At 41.6% G+C, this 24,126-nt stretch overlaps 1 protein-coding gene across 2 annotated transcripts in view; it reads right to left on the reverse strand.

Annotated features, from left to right (window-relative positions):
- Positions 1 to 22,409, reverse strand: part of RNF157 (ring finger protein 157) — a 117,354-nt gene extending 94,945 nt beyond the window's left edge. The window contains exon 1 of one of the 2 annotated variants that reach the window (XM_037809311.1): positions 22,139 to 22,407. In XM_037809311.1, the coding sequence (XP_037665239.1) occupies positions 22,139 to 22,226 (88 nt within the window). In that variant the 5' untranslated portion in view covers positions 22,227 to 22,407. Of the gene's footprint in view, positions 1 to 22,138 lie in introns of both variants that reach the window. The other variant, XM_037809312.1, reaches the window with a different exon arrangement.
- Positions 22,410 to 24,126: the final 1,717 nt, after the last annotated feature.

Genomic DNA, 24,126 nt, shown 5'->3' on the forward strand with positions numbered 1-24,126 from the left:
TTCCTACCTACCTTCCAAATTTTATTTCCTACTATCTTTCTAGAACTCCCTGCTCCAACCAACGAATCCATTCATTATTCTCTAAATCCTACAAAAACGCTTCTAACCTTCAGGCCATTACTAATACTATTCTCCACATTGGACTATTTGTGAGTTCTACCCTGACTTCAAAGTCTACCTTCAATGCCGTTTGCTCCTAAGAACCCCACACTTGATGATCCAACTCTTTTCTTTGTTGTATTTAGTTGGCATAAACCCCTCTCTACTGTTATTTTATAACAGCTTTATTGAGGTATTATATGCATAGCATAAAATTCATCCCTTGTACAATTCAGTTATTTCGGTAACCATTTCCACAATCCAGTTTTAGAACATTTCCATCAACCCAAAATGTTCCCTCATATCCATTTATATTTAATCCCCACTCCCATCCCCAGCCCTAGGCAAACACTGTTCTGCTTTATCTCTGTAAGTTTGCCTTTTCTAGACATTTCATATAAATGGGCTCATAATACACAGCCTTGCATCTGGCTTCTTTCACTTAGCATATGTTTCTGAAGTTCATCATGTTGAAGAGCATGTAGCAGTAGTTCATTCCTTTAAATTGCCGAGAAGTATTCCATTGTGTGAACAGACCACATTTTGTTTATCCATTCATCAGCTGATGTACATTTGGATTATTTCCAGTTTTGGGATATTATCAACAATGCTTCTATGAACATTCACACACGTCTTTGTGTGAACATATTTTCATTTCTTTTGGAGAGATTCCCATGAATAGAAATGCAATAGAGCCATTGCCAGTCTGTACTGGAGGAGACAGACAAGGAAAAAATTAAAGGAAAAATCTCTTCAAAGAGTCATGGAGGTTGAGGTCTGGAGTCAAGAGGTCTCGGGCTGGGAGAGTGGAGCAGCCCACGTGCATGGAAAGGGTGAGTTTGCCCTGGAGGTCGAGGGCGGGCTTTCCGCCTCAATGCTCTGGAAGAGTTTTGCCATCTGAGGTCCCAAAGAGGGCAGAGCACATTCTCAGGGAATTGGGGAGAGCCTGGCTGCCACCACACTGTTCTGAAGGGGTTGAGCGTGTGCCCCGGAGATGGAAGGGAATCCGGGAGCTGCCCCGATGTTTGAGGAGGGTGAGGCCGAGAAGGTGGTCTCCCCAGTGTGTGGATATGTTGGAGCACTCACCCAAGCATTTGGAGAGAAAAGGGCTGCCACAAAGGCACTTAGGAAGCGTTAGACTCCCGCTCTCTCAAGCCCCAAGGATGCAACATTGTTCTGTAAATGACTCTCAGACTTTGAAATCTAACGGAGTTTGTCCTGCGGGTTTTAGGAACTGTTTTGCTCCTGTTAACCCTGTTTTCCTTACTGTTTCTCCTTATGGCAATGGAAATGTTTATCCTATGAATGTCTCTCCTTTGTATATTGGGAGCACATAACTTGTTCTAAGTTCACAGATCCACAGCTAAAGAAAAATTATGCCTTAGGACTGGCCATGCCTATAATTGATTTTGATGGGATCTTGTACTTAACTTTTGTTATTGAAATGATTTAAGTTTTTGTGATATTGTGATGGAATGAATGTATTTTGTATTTGGAAAGATAATGTCATTTTGGGGTCCAGGGGGTGGAATGTGCCAGTTTGAATGTATTGTGTCCCCCAAATGCCATTGTCTTTGAAGTCTTGTGGGGCAGAAGTTTTGGTGCTGGTTAGATTTGCTTGGAATGTGCCCCACTCAGCTGTGGGTGATGATTCTGATGAGATGTTTCCATGGAGGCATGGCCCCACCCATTCAGGGTGGGCCTTGATCAGTGGAGCTATATAAATGAGCTGACTCAAAGAGAGGGAACAGAGTGCAGCTGTGAGTGATGTTTTGAAGAGGAGCAAGCTTGCTAGAGAGGAACGTCCTGGGAGAAAGCCATTTTGAGGCCAGAGCTTTGGAGCAGATGCCAGCTGCCTTCCTAACTAGCAGAGGTTTTCCGGATGCCATTGGCCATCCTCCGGTGAAGGTACCCGATTGCTGAGGTGTTACCTTGTATGCTTTGTGGCCTTAAGACTGTAACTGTGTAGCGAAATAAACTCCCGTTTTATAAAAGCCTATCCATCTCTGGTGTTTTGCATTCTGCAGCATTAGCAAACTAGAACAATATGGTAAACTTATGCTCAGCTTTTCAAGAAATTATCAAACTGTTTTCCAAAGTAGTGGTACCATTTTCCATTCCCACAGGCATGCACACAGGGTTCCAATTTCTCTGCATTGCTGCTATCACTTGATATCATCTCTCTTTAATTTTAGCCATCCTGGTGGGTATGAAGTGCTATCACATCATGGGTTTAATTTGTACTTCTCCAATGACTAATGATGTTAATCATTTTTCCATGTATTATTAGCCATCATCACATGTTCTTAGACAAAAAGTCTATTCAAATATTTTGTCCATTTTTAAAATTGGTTGTCAATACTGAGTTGTAAGTTTTTAATACATTCTAGATACAAATCCTCTATTATGACTGCAAATTTTCTTTTGGTAAGTGGCTTATCTTTTCATCTTCTTAACGTTGTCTTTAGAAGTGGAAACATTTTTAATTTTGAAGAAATCCAGTTTATCAATTTTTTCTTTCATGGATCATGCTTTTGGCATCATGTCTAAGAATCTTTGCTCAAACCAAAGGCACAAAGATATTTTTCTCTCATGTCTTATTCTAGAGGTTTTAGCTCTTACATTTAGGTCTATCATCCACTTTTTTTAACAGCTTTATTGAGATATAATTTCATGGCACACAATTCACCCATTTTAAAGTGTATAATTTGATGGTTTTTAGTATATTCATTGAGATGTGCAACCGTCATTGCTATATAATTTTAGAAGATTTGATCACCCCTCCCCTCAAAAAAAAAACCTCCTACCATCAGTAGTCACTCTTCTATTACCCCTACCCCCAGCCCACAGCAACCACTGATCTATTTTCTGTCTCTATGGACATTTCATATAAATACAATACATGGTCTTTTGCATCTGGCTTCTTTCACTTAGCATAGCGTTTTTAAGGTTCATCCATATTGTAGCATGTTTCAATATTTTGTTCCTTTTTATGACTGAATAATATCCCAATATATTGATACACCACATTTTATGTATTCATTCATCAGTTGGTAAATATTTGGGCTGTTTACATCTTTTGGCTTTTATGAATAATGTTGCTATCAACATTCATGTATAAATTCTTGTGTGAACATATGTTCCCATTATTCTTGGACACATAGCTAATAGTGGAATTGCTAGGTCATATGGTAACTAACTATTTGAGGAACTGCCAAATGTGTTTTCCAAAGAGGCTGCACATTTTACATTCCCACTGGTGGTGTACAAGGGTTCCAATTTCTCCACATCCCCGCCAACACTTGCTATTATTGTCTTGTTGATGCCTTAATTTGAACATTCTCATAGCCTTAGAATTGAAAACCTGTAAGCTAATAAATCCCTATGCCAGTTCGGATGTATTACGTCTGCCAACATGCCATGTTCTTTGATGCAATCTTGTGGAAGCAGACATATTTAGTCTTGATAACGTTGGAACCTTGGGATTGGGTTTTCCATGGAGATGTGACCCAACCAACTGCAGGTGAAAACTATGACTGGATTATTTCCATGGAGGTGTGGCCCCACCCATTCAGCATGGGTCTTAATTAAATCACGGGAGTCGTATAAGAGCCCAGACAGAAGGAGCTTGCTGCTGCAGCCAAGAGAGGCACTTTGAAGAATGCACAGGAGCTGAAAGTGGAGCTGGAACACAACCTGGGATCAGCAGACACCAGCCATGTGCCTTCCCAGCTAACAGAAGTTTTTCAGACACCATAGGCCTTCCTTCAGTGAAGGTATACTTATGTTGATGCCTTCATTTGGACATTTTCATGGCCTTCAGACTGTAACTTTGTAACCAAATAAACCCCCTTTATAAAAGCTAATCCATTTCTGATATTTTGCATCATGGCAGCATTAGCAAACCAGAACAATACCCATTGTGAAAAGCCAATCCATTTCTGGTATATTGCATTCTGGCAGCTTTATGAAACCAAGACATGATCTAAGTTCATTTTTTTGCTTATGAACATCCAATTGTCCTGCACCATCTGTTAAAAAGACTATCCTTTCCCCATGGAATTGTCTTGATACCTTTGTCAAAAATCAAATGACCATAAATGTCAGGATTTATTTCTGGTTTTCAATTGTGTTCCATCAATCTAATAGGCTTTCTGTTGTGCCAATACCACACCATCTTAATAATAACTTTTGAAATCAAGTAGTCCCCTGATTTTGCCCTTTTTAAAAACTGTTTCGGGAATTCTAGGTCTTTGCATGTCTTCATAAATTTTTAAATTAGATGTCCAATTTCTAACAATAACCACAACAAAAGCCTGCCAGAGAATTTGATAAGGAATGCACGGAATTTAAAGTCAATTTCAGGAACACTGGCATACTGACAATATTTAGTCTTCCAATCCAGGGGTATGAAACGCCACTCCATTTACATAGATCTTTTTAAATTTCTTTAGTCATAGAATTGATTTCAGCAACCTTTTGGAATTTTCAGTGTACAAGTCCTGCACTTCTTTTGTTAAATTTATTCCTACAAATTTTATTCTTTTTGATACTTTTGGAAATGGAATTGTTTTCTTAATTTCATTTCCAGATTGTTTATTGCTTTTGTATAAAAATTCAACTGATTTTTGTATGTTGTTCTTGTGTCTACAACCTTGCTAATAAATTCACTGATTAGTTCTAGTAGTTTTTTGTGGATTCCTTTGTATTTTCTACACACAAGATCATGTCATCTGTGAATAAAGACTCTTTTTCTTCCTTTACAATACAAACACCTTCAAAATTTTAAAAATTTGCTTATTTATCTTATTTTACTAACTGGAATCTCCAATACAAAATCAAATGGAAGTGATGAAAGTACATATCCTTGCCTTGTTCCTAATCTTAGTGGGAAAGCATTCAGTCTTCCATCATTATGTATTATAACTGTGGGTTTTTGTAAATGTCCTTTATCAGGCTGAGGATGTCCCTTTCTATTTCTAGTTTGTTGAGCAGTTTTATCATGGATGTGTGTTGGATTTTGTCAAATGCTTTTTCTGTGTCTATTAAGATCATCATGTGGTTTTTGTCCTTTATCCTATTAATATGGTGTATTGTATCAATTGACTTGGGGATATTAAACCAACCTTGTAGTTCTGGGATAGATCGCACTTGTTCATGGTATACTCTACATTGTTATTTACCTCTGACACTAAAGAGACCCTACCTCTGACTCTAAATGATAAACACTGATATTTTGGAAGGAGTGTGATTTTTAAATAATGAGTTTTAAAGTTTTAAAATGCATTTTACATGTTTACAACACAAGTACTCTTTCAGCAACTAAAAATTTTAGCTTAGCACCTAGTTAGCAAGAATAATTAATGAAAATAGGAAGCCACCAAATACTTTGCGTTGTTAACATTTCCATCTGTGACCCACATCATGAACTACAAAGTTGATTTGAAGGCTTACCACAGGCTTCCACATCACTGAGCACAAGGACGAGAATCTACATACTGGTGCCTCCCACAACACACACTGTATGCCAAGTGCTCAATAACGTGCCAACGGTAATAAACAGAGATAAGAGTTTGCCAAAGGACAATACAAACCACCCTCATATAAAGACATCAACGCTTTCCACATCTTAAGTCAAAATAAAGAAGTAAAGCTAATCAGGCCACTCTCAATGCAGTAACGTACAAACTAAGCAAAAATATTAGGGATTTTGAAAATAGGAAAATAGCTAATTTTTAAATATTAAAAAGGAGAGGCGGGGCAAGATGGCAGACTGGTGAGCTGTAAGTTTTAGTTACTCCTCCAGGAAAGGAGGTAAAAAGCCAGGAACTGCGTGGACTGGACACCACAGAGCAATCTGTCTTTGGGCATACTTCATACAACACTCATGAAAACGTGGAACTGCTGAGATCAGCGAAATCTGTAAGTTTTTGCGGCCAGGGGACCCGCGCCCCTCCCTGCCAGGCTCAGTCCCGGGGGAGGAGGGGCTGTCAGCTCCGGGAAGGAGAAGGGAGAACTGCAGTGGCTGCTCTTATCGGAAACTCATTCTACTGATTCAAACTCCAACCATAGATAGACTGAGACCAGACACCAGAGACTCTGAGAGCAGCCAGCCCAGCAGAGAGGAGACAGGCATAGAAAAAAAACAACACGAAAAACTCCAAAATAAAAGCAGAGGATTTTTGGAGTTCTGGTGAACACAGAAAGGGGAAGGGCGGAGCTCAGGCCTTGAGGCGCATATGCAAATCCCGAAGCAAAGCTGATCTCTCTGCCCTGTGGACCTTTCCTTAATGGCCCTGGTTGCTTTGTCTATTAGCATTTCAATAACCCATTAGATCTCTGAGGAGGGCCGTTTTTTTTTTTTTTTTTTTAAATCCTTTTTTCTTTTTCTAAAACAATTACTCTAAGAAGCCCAATACAGAAAGCTTCAAAGAATTGCAATTTGGGCACGTCAAGTCAAGAGCAGAACTAAGAGAGCTCTGAGACAAAAGGCAATAATCCAGTGGCTGAGAAAATTCACTAAACAACACAACTTCCCAAGAAAAGGGGGGTGTCTGCTCACAGCCACCATCCTGGTGGACAGGAAACACTCCTGCCCATCGCCAGCCCCATAGCCCAGAGCTGCCCCAGACAACCCAGTGTGATGGAAGTGCTTCAAATAACAGGCACACACCACAAAACTGGGCGTGGACATTAGCCTTCCCTGCAACCTCAGCTGAATGTCCCAGGGCTGGGAAGGTGGAGCAGTGTGAATTAACAAAGCCCCATTCAGCCATCATTTGAGCAGACTGGGAGCCTCCCTACACAGCCCAGCAGCCCAGAACTGCCCTGGGGGGACGGCACTCACCTGTGACATAGCACAGTCATCCCTCAACAGAGGACCCGGGGTGCACAGCCTGGAAGAGGGGCCCACTTGCAAGTCTCAGGAGCCATACGCCAATACCAAAGACTTGTGGGTCAGTGGCAGAGACAAACTGTGGCAGGACTGAAATGAAGGATTAGACTATTGCAGCAGCTTTAAAACTCTAGGATCATCAGGGAGATTTGATTGTTAGGGCCACCCCCCCTCCCCGACTGCCCAGAAACATGCCCCACATACAGGGCAGGCAACACCAACTACACACGCAAGCTTGGTACACCAATTGGGCCCCACAAGACTCACTCCCCCACTCACCAAAAAGGCTAAGCAGGGGAGAACTGGCTTGTGGAGAACAGGTGGCTCGTGGACGCCACCTGCTGGTTAGTTAGAGAAAGTGTACTCCACGAAGCTGTAGATCTGATAAATTAGAGATAAGGACTTCAATAGGTCTACAAACCCTAAAAGAACCCTATCAAGTTCAGCAAATGCCACGAGGCCAAAAACAACAGAAAATTATAAAGCATATGAAAAAACCAGACGATATGGATAACCCAAGCCCAAGCACCCAAATCAAAAGACCAGAAGAGACACAGCACCTAGAGCAGCTACTCAAAGAACTAAAGATGAACAATGAGTGCGGTCGCAGTTGATTTATCTTGGGGGGGGGGGCGGCCGGTTGCTGAACCCTCGGCTCTCGGCGTTGCTCGGAGGGTACCGGCGGCGGGGGCTCTTTCCCGGAGGCGAGGGCGAGGCGGGGGACTGGGCCCGGTCCCCGGCGGAGGCGTGCAAGGTGTGGAGGGCGGCGAGAAGGAACAGGCAGGACACGGTTCTTTCAGGGTGAAGAAGCCAAGAGAGTTTATTAGGGGTGAGCACAGGTTATATAGGCTGGCATAGAGGGCGGGGGTTGTTACAAGTCAATGCTGAGGGGATAAAGGCTAGGATTGGTTCTGAGAGGGTGCGGAGGTTAGGATTGGTTCTAAGAGAGCACGGAGGTTGTTTGAAAAGGGGCGGGAGTTGCCCTGGCAACGGTGTCTGGCAACAATGTATGCGCACTGGTGGTGATGGGAGTTGCACTGGCAACGGGGAGTGTCCGGGCAAGATAAGGGGGTGGGGAAAAGGCGGTTCCCTCCGGCAAGCCTCCCCTAACGGTGGTATTTTGGGTGAGGAAATGGGGCCTGCCTCCGGCCTCACTTTCCCAGGCCTGGGGGGCTGTGGAGGGCGCTGTCGCCCGTGCCCACCACCCTCCCCAGGGGCGGATCCGGTCCCCTGGCCCAGGCCCGCCAAGTTGAAGCACGTAATCAGTGTCCCGCAAATGAGACCATAGTACGGGATATGAAGGAAATCAAGAAGACCCTAGAAGAGCATAAAGAAGACATTGCAAGACTAAATAAAAAAATGGATGATCTTATGGAAATTAAAGAAACTGTTGACCAAATTAAAAAGATTCTGGGCGTTGGCAGCGCCAGGGCCTGAGGAGGCCTCGTCGCTGCGGGCTTCGCCTGAGGAGCGCTGCGGGGCCGTTTCACGGCGGGAGATTCGCACCACTAATGGATGGACGGAATGTGAGAGGAGTTATCTGAGAGCAATAAATGAGGACCAGGAGTTTTTCTTCTCTAATGGCTGAAGGAGATCTTATGGGATTCGACCCTCCTGTAGTTAACAGCTACAACCTCAGGGAAGATAACAAACACTGTGACCTGAAGTCATAAAAGACTGAACAAAATCAAATTCTTGAGTAAATTTTACAAGAAAAAAAGGACAGCATGAGGGAAGTATCTAGTTTCTTGGCTTTTAGCTTGGAGACATGTAGAGGCTAAAATTCTTATAACCTCCCCTTACACAAACAACATGTCTACAGTGCTTTTGGATGAAGAAACGGAAGACTGAATCAGAGAAACCATATTTACTAGAAAGGGAGAGTGGGATCCCAGAAAGGAGAGAACTTAAAAGGAGATCTCTATAATCTGTATGTAAGCCATTCCCAAGTATAACTAACTCCTGAACAACACTTGAGCAGGGCAAAATCTGTGCAACCCAAACCCAACTGTGGATACATAAATGAAGATTTTATCCATCACTCAGAAAGAGTTTATAATTTGAATTTAAAAGTTAATTGCCTCCTAAAATAAAGTAAAACACTCTTCAAAATACTATAAGGGAATCTAGAATCCCCACAACATAACATCATAATGCACGGAATAAAATCCAAAATTAATCAACATATAGGGAATGAGGGAGATGTGACCTATTCTCAAGAGGAGGAAAAAACAACACAGACCAATATGAAGATTTCCAAAATGATGAAATTAGCTGATAAGAATTTGGAAGCAGAACAATAATCCTAGAAAAATAAGCCCTGCGGGAAAATGAATAGATTCAGTGTAAAGAGGGTGGAAAGAGAAGAGAACATAGATAAGAAAGTAAACTGGAGGAGTAAGAACAAATGCAAAGGACAAAGAGAAGGAGAAATTTTGAATCATGAGACTCACCATGAAAGTTCCCCCTCAACAGTGTGAAATAGACTTTATGAAGAAATAATCTTTATGCTGCTCATGCCACTGAGATACTGTACTCATTTTCAGGAAATAAGGCCTCTTTGGGATTTCTGATCATTAGAAAAGAGAAATGTCAAAAAATATAACTTAAAGTACAGTAAATTAAAAAAAAAATTTTCTCCCTTCTGTGGAGTCTGTTGAGGCCAAGGAGAAACTGGGAATTCACTGATTCAAATAAATGGAAGTTTCTACTTGGGGAAATATTGAAGAAGAGAGAGTAAGGACAGTCACATTAGAAATCAGAGAAGACCTACCCTTTGTGAGAAGCAATAGCTGAACTTGAGTTTTATTGTTTAAAATGAAGATTCAAAAGAAGGATACAATACAAGCTTTGTGGAGGTTTTTCAAGTTGGAACTCAAGCAATGACCCTTTGCATTTTCCTACAGCTAGTGAGTTAAATTGAAAGTAGAATATCACAGTATGGCAACAGATATCCACCATCAAATCTTGAATAGCTTTATTGGTGATTCTCTTGAATGCAAATGAAGAACACAGACTCATTTCACCGTAATCTTCTATTTACGTAAATCCTACAAGGATTTAACTACCTTGCCTGGATCCAGTTGAGTCCACTGAGTCATTTTCTTTTTCAGTTCCTCTTCATATTTCTTTGCATCTGTCCTCTTGATGACTACTTTATTTTTGAAGCAAATTAATTCTTCAGGTACTAACTACTAGAAAATGGAAAACCACAGATACCAAGGAAATTGTAGTCATCATGCTTTCCAAATTTCCTACATACATCACTATCAGGCCTACATTTGAATTTGAGCAATGTCATTATGAAGGAATATGAACATCTCTGGAAACCGTGTCAAACTTGGTCAGAGTTTGATGTTGGAAAGTCATTTCCTCTCCAAACAATAGAACTTAATTTTCTTACAAACAGTCCATCACCAGTAAAAGTGATGATCCCATTGTTACTTCACTGGTTAAACACAAGGAATTTGATGAACTTGTACACTGGCATTCTCACAAGCACTTAGTGATGGTTATGAAAGGACAAAGTGTCAGTTTGATGTTAGGTATGCAGGTGTCTTAGGAGGAAGTGCACAAATATGACATCTGTCTCCTCAAATGTCAAAACTGTTTAAAGGAAGGATGGTCATTTAAAAAATCTGAGTATTCTTTGAAGACAAGCGTATTGAAGAACCGTAGACTTTCAAGTAATTTCAGCTGCTTTCACTCGGTCCAATTGATGGCAGCAGGGATTTTCCTACATGGGATTGCAAGAAGCCGGAATGTCCTATATGATACCTTCTCACCTCTGCCTCTACTTTCTTCTCAACACCATTTTCAGGGCACATGGCAGAGGTAAAGTCCAGAATCTGTCATTTTTTGGTAGCACCCATATATTTGCTTTTGGAGATGGACCATGAAAGACTTTTTTGTCACCTCCCTATTATAATAAGACCAGGAATTATTTTACATGCAATAGAGAGCTGAACAAATTATTCATCTTTAGCAAAGGTAATCAGTTTAAATTATTGCTTCAAAACTAAAAGGTTCATGTGTGGGTTGGATGGTGTGAAGAATCAGTAATAATGTTAGTGAAAAATGTGGGAATGTTACATTGAAGTCTTTCTTTTTCTTCAGAAAAATCTAAGGATCCTAGTATTCTTAAATCTGTGCAAAAGTTTCATGTTTTCCAATGATTTTACGGGAATTCACTAAAATCAGTCTCATCAAAACTCACTGTAATTCAGGCTATGGACTCAAAGAAGGGTTTCAGTGAACCCAAGAGCAAAAAGGCACATGTAGTTTTATAGGTTTAGCAAATTCTATCAAGTGTTTTCACTGTGCTTTGCTGTTTCTTAAGCTGATGTTTATTTACCTTCAGTGTTTCTTTTAATGCTATGCTTTTTCCTTTTATATATGATTGCTTAATACTTTACTTACTTGTTAAGAAAGTTAAGCCTGCATGTAAAAGGTTATGTATGGGTCCTATGCATAATAAAAATGTTTATTTAAAAAAGATTAGAAAGCATTAAATGAATAAAGGCATGGATTTAGAAATGTTGAAATAAGGTTAAAATATAGATGTTTACTAATTAGTGACAAAGAAACTTTTTATACATAGGTGGATAAAATGGATATAAAATACTTTTCTCCTTTTTTTGGCTTGAATTATAAAGTTTGTCTACACTTTTCCAAATATTTAAGTAATTAATCAGTCTACCACCTTGGTATAAGTGGAAAGTAAGAACTCTCAATTTCTTACCATCTGATCTTCCTTCTTAGGATGTCCTTCTTCAACCCCTTTCCCAGTTGTCGATTGTACTGGGAGTAAATAAGGAAAGTTTAAATGTATTCTTGAAACAGTGATACTGATAACTTGTGATGTGAAAAAATGATCAGCTAATAGTCCTGATAGTATTAATATATAAGTAAAGAAATTTTTATGTTAAAACTATACTTTGTGATTTTATGTTTTTAGGGTAATGATTTTGCTATCTATTTAATAAAAATGTACCTCTCATTAAAAAAAAAAAAAAAAAAAAAAAAAAAAAAAAAAAGATTCTGGACACTCATAGTACAAGACTAGAGGAAGTTGAACAACGAATCAGTGACCTGGAAGATGACAGAATGGAAAATGAAAGCATAAAAGAAAGAATGGGGAAAAAAATTGAAAAACTCGAAATGGACCTCAGGGATATGATAGATAATATGAAACATCCGAATATAAGACTCATTGGTGTCCCAGAAGGGGAAGAAAAGGGTAAAGGTCTAGGAAGAGTATTCAAAGAAATTGTTGGGGAAAACTTCCCAAATCTTCTAAACAACATAAATACACAAATCATAAATGCTCAGCGAACTCCAAATAGAATAAATCCAAAAAAACCCACTCTGAGACATATACTGATCACACTGTCAAACATAGAAGAGAAGGAGCAAGTTCTGAAAGCAGCAAGAGAAAAGCAATTCACCACATACAAAGGAAACAGCATAAGACTAAGTAGTGACTACTCAGCAGCCACCATGGAGGCAAGAAGGCAGTGGCACGATATATTTAAAATTCTGAGTGAGAGGAATTTCCAGCCAAGAATACTTTATCCAGCAAAGCTCTCCTTCAAATTTGAGGGAGAGCTTAAATTTTTCACAGACAAAGAAATGCTGAGAGAATTTGCTAACAAGAGACCTGCCCTACTGGAGATACTAAAGGGAGCCCTACAGACAGAGAAACAAAGACAGGACAGAGAGACTTGGAGAAAGGTTCAGTACTAAAGAGATTCGGTATGGGTACAATAAAGGATATTAATAGAGAGAGGGAAAAATATGGCAAACATAAACCAAAGGATAAGATGGCCGATTCAAGAAATGCCTTCACGGTTTTAACGTTGAATGTAAATGGATTAAACTCCCCAATTAAAAGATATAGATTCGCAGAATGGATTAAAAAAAATGAACCATCAATATGTTGCATACAAGAGACTCATCTTAGACACAGGGACACAAAGAAACTGAAAGTGAAAGGATGGAAAAAAATATTTCATGCAAGCTACAGCCAAAAGAAAGCAGGTGTAGCAATATTAATCTCAGATAAAATAGACTTCAAATGCAGGGATGTTTTGAGAGACAAAGAAGGCCACTACATACTAATAAAAGGGGCAATTCAGCAAGAAGAAATAACAATCGTAAATGTCTATGCACCCAATCAAGGTGCCACAAAATACATGAGAGAAACACTGGCAAAACTAAAGGAAGCAATTGATGTTTCCACAATAATTGTGGGAGATTTCAACAGATCACTCTCTCCTATAGATAGATCAACCAGACAGAAGACCAATAAGGAAATTGAAAACCTAAACAATCTGATAAATGAATTAGATTTAACAGACATCTACAGGACATTACATCCCAAATCACCAGGATACACATACTTTTCTAGTGCTCACGGAACTTTCTCCAGAATAGATCATATGCTGGGACATAAAACAAGCCTCAATAAATTTAAAAAGATTGAAATTATTCAAAGCACATTCTCTGACCACAATGGAATACAATTAGAAGTCAATAACCATCAGAGACTTAGAAAATTCACAAATACCTGGAGGTTAAACAACACACTCCTAAACAATCAGTGGGTTAAAGAAGAAATAGCAAGAGAAATTGCTAAATATATAGAGACGAATGAAAATGAGAACACAACATACCAAAACCTATGGGATGCAGCAAAAGCAGTGCTAAGGGGGAAATTTATAGCACTAAACGCATATATTAAAAAGGAAGAAAGAGCCAAAATCAAAGAACTAATGGATCAACTGAAGAAGCTAGAAAATGAACAGCAAACCAATCCTAAACCAAGTACAAGAAAAGAAATAACAAGGATTAAAGCAGAAATAAATGACATAGAGAACAAAAAAACAATAGAGAGGATAAATATCACCAAAAGTTGGTTCTTTGAGAAGATCAACAAGATTGACAAGCCCCTAGCTAGACTGACAAAATCAAAAAGAGAGAAGACCCATATAAACAAAATAATGAATGAAAAAGGTGACATAACTGCAGATCCTGAAGAAATTAAAAAAATTATAAGAGGATATTATGAACAACTGTATGGCAACAAACTGGATAATGTAGAAGAAATGGACAATTTCCTGGAAACATATGAACAACCTAGACTGACCAGAGAAGAAATAGAAGACCTCAACCAACCCATCACAAGCAAAGAGATCCAATCAGTCATCAAAAATCTTCCCACAAATAAATGCCCAGGGCCAGATGGCTTCACAGGGGAATTCTACCAAACTTTCCAGAAAGAACTGACACCAATCTTACTCAAACTCTTTCAAAACATTGAAAAAAATGGAACACTACCTAACTCATTTTATGAAGCTAACATCAATCTAATACCAAAACCAGGCAAGATGCTACAAAAAAGGAAAACTACCGGCCAATCTCCCTAATGAATATAGATGCAAAAATCCTCAACAAAATACTTGCAAATCGAATCCAAAGACACATTAAAAAAATCATACACCATGACCAAGTGGGGTTCATTCCAGGCATGCAAGGATGGTTCAACATAAGAAAAACAATCAGTGTATTACAACACATTAAAAACTCGAAAGGGAAAAATCAATTGATCATCTCAATAGATGCTGAAAAAGCATTTGACAAAATCCAACATCCCTTTTTGATAAAAACACTTCAAAAGGTAGGAATTGAAGGAAACTTCCTCAACATGATAAAGAGCATATATGAAAAACCCACAGCCAGCATAGTACTCAATGGTGAGAGACTGAAAGCCTTCCCTCTAAGATCAGGAACAAGACAAGGATGCCCGCTGTCACCACTGTTATTCAACATTGTGCTGGAAGTGCCAGCCAGGGCAATCCGGCAAGACAAAGAAATAAAAGGCATCCAAATTGGAAAAGAAGAAGTAAAACTGTCATTGTTTGCAGATGATATGATCTTATATCTAGAAAACCCTGAGAAATCAACGATACACCTACTAGAGCTAATAAACAAATTTAGCAAAGTAGCGGGATACAAGATTAATGCACATAAGTCAGTAATGTTTCTATATGCTAGAAATGAACAAACTGAAGAGACACTCAAGAAAAAGATACCATTTTCAATAGCAACTAAAAAAATCAAGTACCTAGGAATAAACTTAACCAAAGATGTAAAAGACCTATACAAAGAAAACTACATAACTCTACTAAAAGAAATAGAAGGGGACCTTAAAAGATGGAAAAATATTCCATGTTCATGGATAGGAAGGCTAAATGTCATTAAGATGTCAATTCTACCCAAACTCATCTACAGATTCAATGCAATCCCAATCAAAATTCCAACAACCTACTTTGCAGACTTGGAAAAGCTAGTTATCAAATTTATTTGGAAAGGGAAGATGCCTCGAATTGCTAAAGACACTCTAAAAAAGAAAAACAAAGTGGGAGGACTTACACTCCCTGACTTTGAAGCTTATTATAAAGCCACAGTTGCCAAAACAGCATGGTACTGGCACAAAGATAGACATATAGATCATTGGAATCGAATTGAGAATTCAGAGATAGACCCTCAGATCTATGGCCGACTGATCTTTGATAAGGCCCCCAAAGTCACCGAACTGAGCCATAATGGTCTTTTCAACAAATGGGGCTGGGAGAGTTGGATATCCATATCCAAAAGAATGAAAGAGGACCCCTACCTCACCCCCTACACAAAAATTAACTCAAAATGGACCAAAGATCTCAATATAAAAGAAAGTACCATAAACTCCTAGAAGATAATGTAGGAAAACATCTTCAAGACCTTGTATTAGGAGGCCACTTCCTAGACTTTACACCCAAAGCACAAGCAACAAAAGAGAAAATAGATAAATGGGAACTCCTCAAGCTTAGAAGTTTCTGCACCTCAAAGGAATTTCTCAAAAAGGTAAAGAGGCAGCCAACTCAATGGGAAAAAATTTTTGGAAACCATGTTTCTGACAAAAGACTGATATCTTGCATATACAAAGAAATCCTACAACTCAATGACAATAGTACAGACAGCCCAATTATAAAATGGGCAAAAGATATGAAAAGACAGTTCTCTGAAGAGGAAATACAAATGGCCAAGAAACACATGAAAAAATGTTCAGCTTCACTAGCTATTAGAGAGATGCAAATTAAGACCACAATGAGATACCATCTAACACCGGTTAGAATGGCTGCCATTAAACAAACAGGAAACTACAAATGCTGGAGGGGATGTGGAGAAATTGGAACTCTTATTCATTGTTGGTGGGACTGTATAATGGTTCAGCCACTCTGGAAGTCAGTCTGGCAGTTCCTTAGAAAACTAGATATAGAGCTACCATTCGATCCAGCGATTGCACTTCTCGGTATATACCCGGAAGATCGGAAAGCAGTGACACGAACAGATATCTGCACGCCAATGTTCATAGCAGCATTATTCACAATTGCCAAGAGATGGAAACAACCCAAATGTCCTTCAACAGATGAGTGGATAAATAAAATGTGGTATATACACACGATGGAATACTACGCGGCAGTAAGAAGGAACGATCTGGTGAAACATATGACAACATGGATGAACCTTGAAGACATAATGCTGAGCGTAATAAGCCAGGCACAAAAAGAGAAATATTATATGCTACCACTAATGTGAACTTCGAAAAATGTAAAACAAATGGTTTATAATGTAGAATGTAGGGGAACTAGCAGTAGAGAGCAATTAAGGAAGGGGGAACAATAATCCAAGAAGAACAGATAAGCTATTTAACGTTCTGGGGATGCCCAGAAATGACTATGGTCTGTTAATTTCTGATGGATGTAGTAGGAACAAGTTCACTGAAATGTTGCTATATTATGTAACTTTCTTGGGGTAAAGTAGGAACATGTTGGAAGTTAAGCAGTTATCTTAGGTTAGTTGTCTTTTTCTTACTCCCTTGTTATGGTCTCTTTGAAATGTTCTTTTATTGTATGTTTGTTTTCTTTTTAACTTTTTTTTTCATACAGTTGATTTAAAAAAGAAGGGAAAGTTAAAAAAAAAAAAAAAGAAAAAAGACAAACAAGGAAAAAAAAAAAAAAAGATGTAGTGCCCCCTTGAGGAGCCTGTGGAGAATGCAGGGGTATTCACCTACCCCACCTCCATGGTTGCTAACATGACCACAGACATAGGGGACTGGTGGTTTGATGGGTTGAGCCCTCTACCATAAGTTTTACCCTTGGGAAGACGGTTGCTGCAAAGGAGAGGCTAGGCCTCCCTATATTTGTGCCTAAGAGTCTCCTCCTGAATGCCTCTTTGTTGCTCAGATGTGGCCCTCTCTCTCTGGCTAAGCCAACTTGAAAGGTGAAATCACTGCCCTCCCCCCTACGTGGGATCAGACACCCAGGGAAGTGAATCTCCCTGGCAACGTGGAATATGACTCCCGGGGAGGAATGTAGACCCGGCATCGTGGGATGGAGAACATCTTCTTGACCAAAAGGGGGATGTGAAAGGAAATGAAATAAGCTTCAGTGGCAGAGAGATTCCAAAACGAGCCGAGAGATCACTCTGGTGGGCACTCTTACGCACACTTTAGACAACCTTTTTTAGGTTCTAAAGAATTGGGGTAGCTGGTGGTGGATACCTGAAACTATTAAACTACAACCCAGAACCCATGAATCTCGAAGACAGTTGTATAAAAAGGTAGCTTATGAGGGGTGACAATGGGATTGGGAAAGCCATAAGGACCACACTCCCCTTTGTCTAGTTTATGGATGGATGTGTAGAAAAGTAGGGGAAGGAAACAAACAGACAAAGGTACCCAGTGTTCTTTTTTACTTCAATTGCTCTTTTTCACTCTAATTATTATTCTTGTTATTTTTGTGTGTGTGCTAATGAAGGTGTCAGGGATTGATTTAGGTGATGAATGTACAACTATGTAATGGTACTGTAAACAATCGAAAGTACAATTTGTTTTGTATGACTGCGTGGTATGTGAATATATCTCAATAAAATGATGATTAAAAAAAATTAAAAAAAAAAAAAAAGGAATAATACTGTCATTTGAACTCTTGATCTCGACATTGCCATCATTAAATGGAGCAATATTTAGATTTTTCTAATGGTATTAAATGTAGATACATTTAATGAATTTCAGAAACCTAATTAATTTTAAAGCATCAATCAAACTGTGCCAGAACCACATAGTCTTTGTTCTGTAGTTAAGTTCCATATTTTTAGGTCCCTGGTTTCAAAATTAATATTAAATTGACGTTCCTAAAAGCTAAGAGAAACCTTCATAATTATTTGACAGGCAAAGACTGTAAATCCATGGTTTACAAAACTGGTCTTGCCATATGACAGACCCATTTGACAAGCATATGCATATTCAAATATAACAAAAATTTAGAGAACGATGACGTTACTGTTCAAGACTCTGATTCATAATACTTTTGAGGGTTTAGGTTTACCTCTTAAAACCTATGCAAAATGAATTACCATTTTCCAATTTGCACAAACATATAAAGGAAAATTAACTAGGTTAACCATGGACTTAATTAAAATTACTTAAATTGTGTTTATAGAATGCCTATTTCTTTCTGGATAGAGAAAACAAGCCGAATAATTTTCATCAATGTGGACAACCCTGTCAAAATATGGGTATTCACCAACCAAAACAACCACCTCAGCAAAACCATACCTTTGCTAAACAAGTGATTATGGGTTTTTAAAGAAGGAAAGGTCTTAGAAAAGGAAATAAAAAGCACATATGGCCTCTAACTCAAAAATTATAAAGCACAACCAAATGCAGTAGAATACTGCTATAAATTTCTATGCGAATATAGAAATTATTATACAGAAACTAACTCCCACCATTCTGTTACTTAAATGATTAATATTCATGCATTTATTAGCAAAGCTAAAAATAATCTAAGGATATACATATATATATAAGATTATTCATTCTGCGTTGTTTGAAATATGATGGAACATGCACACAAAGGAAGAGTATACAGTTGTTAAAACAGAGCAAGGAAACTCTGATAGGGAGCTGACACTAAATGATCTCCAGTATCTGTAAAAATGAAAAAAAAAAAGAAAAGTTCCAGAACAGTCTAAATAGCATGTTACGCTTGTACATTCACAAGAAAATGGGAAGAATTCCAAAGAAACCAATAAAAGTGATTACATAGGAATGGGAAATACATGGGGAAGAAGGAGAAACGGAGAGGATGTACAACAGTGAGAAAAAGACTTTCATTGTAAGCCTCTTCATTCTCTTAAATTTTGAAATATGTGTCTATATTAAATCAGGTGTTCTTGATAATTTTTAAATGCCTCAAGTTCAATGTACATACAAAATTAAAATAAAGAAAAGGAAAGCAATTTCTATGAGGCTCTGTGGCCACTATTATCGGGACAGATGACAGTGCTTCCTTTAAAAACAACTGTCCTGTGTGATTGTGAAAACCTTGTGGATCGCACTCCCTTTATGCAGTGTATGGATGGATGAGTAGAAAAGTGGGGACAAAAACTAAATGAAAAATAGGGTGGGATGGGGGGGTTGATTTGGGTGTTCTTTTTTAATTTTATTTTTTATTCTGATTCTGATTCTTTCTGGTGTAAGGAAGATGTTGAAAAATAGATTAGGGTGGTGAATGCACAACTATATGATGGTACTGTAAACAGCTGATTGTACAACATGGATGATGTATGGTATGTGAATATATCTCAATAAAACTGAATTTAAAAAAAAAACTGTCCCATAGACTCTCCACTGAGCCAGGGGGTGGTCTCAGTTTAGTACCTGGATTAGAACGAGCAGCCTGGGGAAAGCTGACTGCTATTTGCTGTCCACTTATCAGTACCCAGGATAAGGAGGAAACATCTTCAAATCAACCTAGTCTGATTCCTCAACAGGGACAATGCCTTTGCGTTTTGTTTCAGTTCCAACACAGAAGAGCCTCGAGTCCACAAATCATCAAGGCCAATTTCAGAAGCCAATTCCTTGTGAAAGGCGGCGGCAGCTGGTACAGTGAAAAGAGCACTAACTTGTGCGGTCTGACCATATCAGCTCATTCCCAGGCCTGCATTTTCTCACCTGTGAAATAAGTGCGTCTAGACCTAATTCCCACTGCAGTTCCTTCCAGGTCTAAATACTGTAATCCCATAAAAATCCAGATCGAGTTAAAGATCACGTGAAGGACAAGAGATGCCTGTAGACTAGAGCACATATGCAAGTTCACACATTTTCAAGTACGCAAAGGTTTACTGACTGGGACACGGATGTTCTGATTCCTATTTTCCGATTTTATTTTCTGTGTTCAACATACATAATTTTGTCCCCTTGCTGTAAAGATTCATAACTTCAGTTTAAAAGTGAGTTATAATTAGGTAAAACTTTTAAAAGATTGGTAGAGTGGGGAGGATTATTTAAAACCCTAGGGTACCAGGGTGTAGATTAAGAAAAGTTTCAATCAAAATAAAATTATCCTTTTCTTAGCCTCATCCAAGATTCATAGTTGTACTAATTTCCTTTGGGGAACAGCATTCCAGAGATTTACCTATGTTAATTCTCATATATGTAGGAAGAGCAAATACTCTCTTGAGGCAGAAAACTCAACTGAAAACTCCGAGGTCTGCAGAACACATTCTCTGTTCTGATCAATAAAAGCAAAGTGATTTGAGAAAAAAAATCCACAAACATGCCACATATTTTTGCCTATTCAATAAAAACAAAACACAGATCTTCTTTAGTACTGGCTTCAAACAGTCATAATTAGCCAGAGTCTTATTAAAATACTCATGATCCACCACTTTATCTTAAGATACTTCATCTACAATAGCTCTTAATCACATTCATCTCTGCAAGGATTAATTCTTTGGCACAAAGGCAGAGAGGAACACAGCTCTGCCAGACACTCGGCAGGGATGTGGGTTCACTGTCTGGTCCCTGCCTTCACCTGGCAGAAACTGGACACACTGCTGAGAAAGCAGCTCATCGTATTAGCCTGTCTTTATTCAACCAACAAAGAGAAACACATCCGCTCCAATTCTTACACCTCACTCCGAGATCACCAAAATTCCCATGAGGTTCCTAGCCAAACAGAAGTCGGTAGCCATCGGCCCCAGGAAAGTCCTGGAAATGGCAATAAAAAATTAAGAGCAGATAGCTAGGTTAGGCACCAGCAGTTTAGAACTGGCTGGTGCTCAAATAAGCCAACCAGCTTCTTGTGATCCTCTCTCCTTTGCTGTCAAAATCCTCCTCCACCTCCAATGCTTATGCCACAACCCAGAGGCTGAAGACATTTACCTTTTTAACTGAATGAATGGTTCTGAAAACAAACATACGACTCCTATACATTTTAAATACCTCTCCTCTGTCCCAGAGCTATCCCCCTTCCAAAACCCAGGCTTGCCGCTACTCTGGCGAAGGGACACTCCGGCGAAGAGACACTCTGCATATCTCTAATACTTAGAGATTATCAAATATTTCTGCCAAACACTTTTTTCTTCCGACAGTCTCTCGAAAAGCACCAACAGCACTGAAAAAGTATTTACGGCCTCCACCCTCCAGCAGGGCATCAAATCTTTTCCAGGAGAAACCGTATTCAAACCTGCACCTGTCCCCTCTCCAGAGGCCTGGAGGCGGCATAGCAGGGACGGCACCTGGTACAGGTGCCTGTTACGGATGCCAAGGCCGCCTCACCTAACCGCTCAGCTCCCAAGAGGGAATCGGGAGCGAGGAGGAAGACGATGCGGAGCTCGGCGGCCGGCCTGGCCCTGGGCCCGGGCAGTACGGGGTGCCACCTCGCCCGCGACACTGGAAGCTCCAGTTCCTCCGGAGCTGCAGTGCCCACCGAGCACACGTCTCTGCCACGGGGCAGATTACAATGGAGGTTGCTCACGTCCGCTCGAGCAGGGCCTCGGTGACCTCGGTGACCCCGCCTAAGCTCCCCAAGCGCCCCTCGCTAATTCGCCTGGGTGCGGGAGAGACTCAGCGCTCCTCCAGTCCTTCTCCAGGACCTCCCACCCTCAAAGATCGTTTTGGAGCGAGCTCGGCCACTGGGTCCCCGACGACTCCAGGGCCCCCCAGCACAAGGGCAGCCCGCGCCGTTCCCTCCGCTCCGCCCGCCTCTCCAAGCCCCGGCCCCCGCCCGCCCCCCGCGCCGGCCCGGCCCTCACCGGACTTGGGCGGGTAGCGGTACACGGAATTGGACGGGATGTCCACCTCCTCCACGCCCGCGTGCTGCCGGCTGGTCAGGGCCCCCATGGCCGCTGCGGCCGCGGCGCCGGGCCGCGTCCCGGCTGCCCGCGCCGCCCTCCGCGCCTCACCGCCGCCGCTCGCCCCGCGCCCGGGGCGGGGGTCGGCTGCCCGCCGCGGCCGGCTCTGCTGCGGCGTTGCGGCTCTGGCGGCGGAGAAACCCCGGCGCGCCGCGCACCATCCTCCGCCCGGCACCGCAGCGGCGCCTCTGCCGAAGGGGGCTGCGGGGCTGGGCCGGGGGCGCCGCCGCCGCCTCAGGCCTCGTGATGTCAGCGGCGGCTCGCGCGCGGGGACCGCGGCGGCTCCAGCCAATGGCGAGGCGGAGCGGGAGGGACCGCGCCGGGCCAGCCAATGGGCGGCGGGCTGCGGCGGGAACCCGGGCGCGTGCCTCGCGCGGGGAGTCGCGGCCGGAGCCGGCGCGCGGGGACGCCGCCCCGGGGGCTCGCGTACGGGGGCTGCGGCCGGGGGGCTGCGGCCGAGGGGCTGCCCCGGCGGGACCTGTGTGGGCCCAGACCCGCGGGGGCTGAAAGGAGGGAGGAGTGCCGCGCGGAGCCGAGGGAGCATCGCCCCCTCCAAGCCTGTTTATCCCCGGCTCAGATTACCGCGCAGCCCTCGCCGGGGGTTGGCTCGCCATTCGCCCCCGCCCTCCACGGCTTCCCGGCCTGGAGGCAACTTTCCCCAGCGCCTAGCCCGTCAGGATCTGCCGAAGTACCTCACCAGAAACCCCACAAAGGGGTTCTCGCCCAACAGCCCCTCAGCTTGTAGCAGTCCTGGGGTGGGGGAGCGTCCCGGGAGCCCAGGATAACGTGGTATTGACACCTCTCTTGCCCTCAGCGTCTGCCAACCCCAGACCCCAGGGGTCGGTAAGATGAACTAGGTAATGCTGCTGCCCTGCGAGGAGGATATATTTGGGCAGCCCGCCCACGTAGCTCTTAGAACCGTGTCTCATACATAGTTTGTGTTTATAGATCCCTTGGGCTGTGCAAGAGGCACTCAAGTTAGGAGATCCTCAACTCAAGATAAGGTCAAGATATTCAGCCTCTGACTAGATCCTGGAAACCTTGGAAAGGACTGCAGGCTTCCTTAAGGAGAGAAAAGTCAGGGGAAAGGAAATGGACCAGGCAGAGGAGGGGGTCTCTCCTCCTGACAAAAAAATACACACGAAACAGTGGGAAGCTTGGACCAGCAGAAGCCGTCATTCCAAAGCTCAATTATGGGCATGAGTTTTTTAAACCTTTTATTTTATTTGTGGGTCTGGTGTTTTTTTCTGAGAGCTTTCAACCACTAGATCATGACTGTCTCCTGTTCCCCTTTATCCATTCAACAACTTTTAAAGTACATTTTGGGGGTATCTAGTCCCCTTGCTTAGGGTTATCAAGTCTTTTCATAGAGTCTAGTTATTTCCTGATTATATCTTACATTTTTCATCCCCCACTTTCCAGTAGTAGCCCCTGTTCCTCATGCCAAAGGTACCTGTGCCCCATTGCTTTGGTTTTTCTCCAGGTGGGCAGGATAGCAGGAACCCATCCCTGTCCTTTCACATTGACAGAATGCTGAGGAGGGCCTGAGCTGCCCCAGAGGAACCGCCTGCAGCCTCTTCCAAGCACCAGGCGTTGGTGCTGAATTCAGAGCGCTCTCCATCTCCTGGCCAGAAAGCTTTCAGACATACTTGTGGGAAGGAACTGGGTGTCCTCCTTGATATTCTTTCCACCACACAGACCCTACCTTGTCATGGCTGGGTAAAGGTAAAGTCTAAGTGGTGAACCATCTGGAACCACCTCAAAAATAGAAGGCCTTGGGCACATCCAGAGGCAAATGTTGACTTATAATCCCAGGCTCTGCCTAGAGGCCCATGTTCCTCCTGCCCTCAGCATTGTGTAAAGGGGCCATCCCTCGCCTTTATGGGTTT

This window comes from Choloepus didactylus, chromosome 18 (genome assembly GCF_015220235.1).
Source record: "Choloepus didactylus isolate mChoDid1 chromosome 18, mChoDid1.pri, whole genome shotgun sequence".
In the NCBI taxonomy this organism is placed as follows: Eukaryota; Metazoa; Chordata; class Mammalia; order Pilosa; family Megalonychidae; genus Choloepus; species Choloepus didactylus.